Source organism: Paramisgurnus dabryanus, chromosome 7 (genome assembly GCF_030506205.2).
Source record: "Paramisgurnus dabryanus chromosome 7, PD_genome_1.1, whole genome shotgun sequence".
NCBI lineage: Eukaryota > Metazoa > Chordata > Actinopteri > Cypriniformes > Cobitidae > Paramisgurnus > Paramisgurnus dabryanus.
Genome location: NC_133343.1, coordinates 21,835,692 through 21,840,728, shown reverse-complemented (window position 1 = coordinate 21,840,728; position 5,037 = coordinate 21,835,692). Strand labels below are relative to the sequence as shown.

Genomic DNA, 5,037 nt, shown 5'->3' with positions numbered 1-5,037 from the left:
CCCTTAGTTGTTTTGTCTCAAGATGTATACCATACCAGTATTGTTTTTGTTAAGTATGTTAGTAAAAACGACTTGTCCTGACATAACTAAGGCATATAGTCCTGGATTAATCTAAGTCCCTTTGTGTCTTTATGATCTAAATTATATATAGCGTCTGTTGTGTTGATTTAATTGTGTATTTAGGGTAACACTTTATTTCGATAGTCCACTTTAGACATTTTACTAACTATAAGTAACTTTGTAACTACTTATCAACTACCAATCTTTAGAGAATTAGTAGATTGTCTGCTTAATATCTACTAACACTTTATTGTGATGATATCTCAACAGACATTCAACTGTCTATAAGTATCTTTGCAGGTGCATGTCAACTTATTCCACTAACCCAAACCTCTTCCCTAACCCCAACCCTTACAGTCTACTAATACACTGATGACAGTTAGTTGACGTATAGTTGCAAAATATTGAAAGTTAGTTGACATGTAGTTGCAAAGTTATTTATAGTTAGTAGAATGTCTAAACTGGACTATCAAAATAAAGTGTAACCGTATTTAGTCTATTGTGAGCATGTAATTGTTATTTGGTTTTTCATACTCATGCTCATTGTTCTGGCCAATCGTATTGTTTCTTGTTGTTGGAGAGGGGTCGCTTTGTCCACTGACCACTTCAGACATCCCATTCATATTAACATAATCCTGTAAACCCTAAGAGAAAGCAGTACAGTGTTAATAGCATTTTGTACATATAAAATGTTTCTTTAACACCCATTAAATGAAAACATTTAATAGACTAGGTTTACAACAGGTTTAAAGAAATCTAGAGGATGAGGCTTTCTCTCTTATGCAGGCAGGTTGAAAATGGTCATAAATGGTTTACCTCTGTGACACTGGGAATGGTGACGGGAACCGGCTCAGAGAAGGACTGTTCATTTGGAGTTAAAGTAACTGCTTGCTTATGAAAAATAACACACAAAGATTTATTTTATAAATCATACACTGAATGTTGGGTTGTTTGAACCCATTATTGGGTCAAGTATGGACAAACCCAATAGTTGGGCTCATTTTAACCCAAATGCTGAGTTGATTAAAACCAAATTCTGTGTTATTTCAACCCATAGTTGGGTAACAACCACAACCCAGCATAGTTATAACAAAAAAAAACTTAGTGTGTACAATGGAAGTGCAATACAAAAACTTTATACTGCATGATTTTAATGTAAGAAATGTAGCACTTTACTTTACTGTGTAATGTATGGTAATATATGATAATATATACATAATTTCACCGTAATATCATTTTTAAACCACATATTACAAGTAATTACTGTGTAATATCCAGACAATTACTGTGCAGTTTCCAGACAATAACAATGTCAATTGCATTGATTTAAAGGTATAATAAAATGCTAATAATTGTAGTGAATATGTACTACTGAAATGATAAATGTTCAGGATTTACTTATTGTGAAGTAATATTTTTGTAATTACACCAGCCTGATGGTGTTACACTCTTAGAAAGGATGTTTTTTTAAACATTGTTTCGTGTTATCCTATTTAACACAAGATGTGTTAAAACAACACAAAGTGTGTTGCAATTATAACACTGAGATGTGTCTGAGCATTACTAAGGCGTTAGGGTTAGAGTTGGGTTTGGGTAACCCCAGATTTCCACCGACTGCGGAGTGGCTGCAGATCAGCTCCGCTGCGTTACGGCTCCGCACTCCGCCGTCCGTCAATACCCACCAGTTCCGTATTTGTTGCAGAACGGCTGCGTGCCAAAGTGACGAGGACCCATGACGTCTCGCAAATTCACGTGATGATCGCGCGATACCTAGTTCTGTCTCTGCCCATTATGCCGTTGAATTATCACGTTTTAACAAACCAGCCCAGATAACAACACGAGATCTCGCGTAGACAGAGCAGTACATCAAATCCATCCAAAATTCAAAAAATAAGAAGGCTGCTAAAACATTTATTTATGCTCTATCTTTAATGTATTTATTTGAAACTCCCCCTGGCTCTGTTCCTGTCTATTATTTGTTGTTTCTGTATTAATGACTTTATTTGTGTGTGTTTGTAATGTTTGTATTGCAAAGATTTAATAAAAAAACACGAGTTCTCACGAGTTCAGGTATGATCACGCCCTAAAGTCATGGCTTCGCCCTGCGGTCAGTGGAAATACACACATTGACTTGAAAAACCGATTGACTCCGCCGCCGTTCCGCAACGGATTCGCAGCCGTTCCGCAGCCGGTGGAAATCTGGGGTAAGGATGTCATTTTATGTAAAGCTAACCCTAAACCGAAACGACAATGGTAAGAAAACACGAAAAACAGTTGAGTAACCCATCCTTGACAATGACACGGAAAAGAAAGTCTGTGGTACGGCCTCGGAAAAATTCGGAAATCCGTGACAATTCCACGGAAAAATTAGGAAAATATTTTATATCAATACATCAATATGTATTGAAAGTGTTACCAATATAAATTTACACATAGATTAATATTACAAAAAGGATAGTAAAAATTCATGTAAAATTGTATGTATTGAATATAGAATGACCCAAGTCTCTACTTTTACTATCACCAGGATTTGCCACAAATGTTGTTAATTACAATTGTACAAAAAGTAGAATATTTCTTAAAGACCAAAACATCAGACATACAAATAATCATTATAGTGATGTGATACTCACTGAAAGGTGACAATAGGTGATGGTTTTGCATGCAAATGCAGACAGACAGATGGATATTATAAACTGAAGGATGAAGAACACCTCCAACACACCACTAATCCCAGGAAGGTATAGCTGAATGAAATTGGGTTTCAGTAATAAACAGTGTTAAATCAAATAATTAACATAAGTAAAGCAGTACATCTTTTAAATTTCTTATCTTTAAATTGTCAGATGCATACCAAGGATGCACTATTTTGATTATGTAGAGGTCCATAAAATGAGATAGTGTAAATATCTAGCATCAGTAAAAAGATGGCTATTCCTGCAGTTACTGCACTTATCACATTTATTCCAAGAGAACATTTCACCTACGAAAAGAAAACAGTTGTATAAACACATGTACACGATAGGTGGCATTTATTACAGAATGCACTCTTAAAAAAGGTACTTTAAAAGTTCTTCACAGTGATGCCATTAAAGAACCATTTCATACATATACTGTAATCCTGTAATGTAAAAGGTTCTTTATGGAAGAAAATGTTCTCCTATGGCATCAGGTGACTCTTACTATTTAAAATGTTTGTCTGAACTCTAATGAATGTTTCTAGCACCTTTAATATAGCATAACAACCTGATTCATAGATTAATACAGTGGGTGGAGGGTTGGTATTTGGTCCCCTCCTGCTGATTTTGTATGTTTGCCCACTGACAAAGAAATTCTCGCTCTATTATTTTAATGGTTTATTTGAGCAATGAGAGCCTGAAAAAAAAATCATGAAAAGCACATTTTAAAAACGTTATCAATTTAATTGTATTTTAATGAGTGAAATAAGTATTTGATCCCCCTCAATCAGCATTTCTGGCTCCAAGGTTACCTATGTAAAAGACACCTGTCCACAGCAACAATCAATCAAACATTTTCCAAACTTTCCACCCTGGCCAAGACCAAACAGCTTTTCAAGGATGTCAGGGACAATATTGTAGACCAAGGCTTGTGTCAGAGACGTCAATTTGTGGCAAAACAAGAATTCACAATGAATGCATGAGCTAGAGGGCATTAAATAGTCCCAGATAACACAGTTCAGGTGTGCGGTAATCAGGCTGTGCAAAGTATTACGGGAGATGGAGTTTGTGGATTAATACTTGGGGGATTGAAAGTCCCGTTACCGATCAAGCGCTCTGGGAGATCCGTGACATTCAGTGGGCAAACATACAAAATCAGCAGGGGATCAAGTTATTTTTCCCTCACTGTAGTTACTATATATTAATTAAAGTATTTTAAATAAAAAGATAAAGAGCTAAATAAAGATCCAAATGTTAAAAAAGCTGTATTACCAGACAGGGACTGAGTTTGTTCTCTGCAGCAATGGTTAAAGAACCTGCTACAATAAACTGTGAAAGAAAATATTTGTGATTTTATTATTAATACTTTGATTAAGCTTTCGAGGCCACAATAAAACTGACTTACAATAAGAGGTCCCCAGTACACAATCCAGCTGACGACACCAGCTGTAATGGGGGAATCAAATCCCATGACAATGCTAAGTAACACAATCACAAAACCAGTCATGATCTGGACAGTCTGTGAAAAGAAATAAAGACTAAGTTTATATTGGAAAATCTTAAATTTGAAAAGTTTACTTTTAAATTTTTTTTTACCCCAAGTGCCACTGCATGTGTTTTTGGAAAAAATTCCAGATGAGGAATAGACTGAACTGTGGTCATGTTCTCATAAATGGTTCCTGCTCCAGCTCTTTGTTGTGGGAGTTCTTGATTGACTGTTAGGCCATTCACATCAACTGAAGTAACTGTGGACATCCTTAAGAAATAAAATGTTATATGGGCAAAAGAAATCAGTTACATTTGTATTGAGTGGTACATTTTATAAACCACTTTTTCTCTTAGCCTTAAACATGAATGAATAAGCTGTCACAGTGTTGGTCTGTCAAAATATACATTATTAAAATAAGCTTTTGAAAGCGCCCCATAAAATATAAACTAATCATTGTACCAGACCTTACCTGTCTGTGATAAAAACAAAAACAGAAGAGCAGTAGTGTTGCATTTCTAAAATCAGTCAAGAACATTGGCATTTTATCATTAAGTTTTTTACCTTGGAAGAAATCTAGTCAGGTCTTGCTACTCTTGCAGTATGCTTCTGTGTGTAAGTACTCTGCACCCTTCTAAGACTTTCTCTTAAATGTGAACAATTTTGCAAATAAATTAATGATTAGAACAGCATTTTTCATGGTCTTTTAAAAACAAATGTAATGATTTACTGAAATACAAAGGACACTGCATCCGCAACTTTCTATGTCGTGTTTGCCTTCATGTCATGACTGTGATTAATACTGTAACCATT

At 35.3% G+C, this 5,037-nt stretch overlaps 1 protein-coding gene across 1 annotated transcript; it reads right to left on the bottom strand.

Annotated features, from left to right (window-relative positions):
* Window positions 1–233: 233 nt before the first annotated feature.
* LOC135788769 (membrane-spanning 4-domains subfamily A member 4A-like) lies at window positions 234–4,834 on the bottom strand. Its single transcript, XM_065298131.2, has 8 exons — window positions 4,789–4,834; window positions 4,335–4,494; window positions 4,144–4,257; window positions 4,011–4,067; window positions 2,915–3,043; window positions 2,694–2,807; window positions 877–951; window positions 234–704 (listed from the first exon to the last, which is right to left on the bottom strand). Exons 2-8 carry the CDS (start codon window positions 4,491–4,493, stop codon window positions 552–554), a joined length of 801 nt encoding a protein of 266 aa, XP_065154203.1. The 5' UTR covers window position 4,494; window positions 4,789–4,834; the 3' UTR covers window positions 234–551.
* Window positions 4,835–5,037: the final 203 nt, after the last annotated feature.

Bases quoted from the DNA above. Each gene is read 5' to 3' on its own strand.
- LOC135788769 (XM_065298131.2), bottom strand. From the start codon at position 4,493: ATGTCCACAGTTACTTCAGTTGATGTGAATGGCCTAACAGTCAATCAA. The intron at 3,044-4,010 runs GTAATACAGCTT...TTCTTTTCGTAG, and splicing joins ACAAACTCAGTCCCTGTCTG to GTGAAATGTTCTCTTGGAAT. The intron at 952-2,693 runs GTGAGTATCACA...ATTTTTCATAAG, and splicing joins TCACCTATTGTCACCTTTCA to CAAGCAGTTACTTTAACTCC.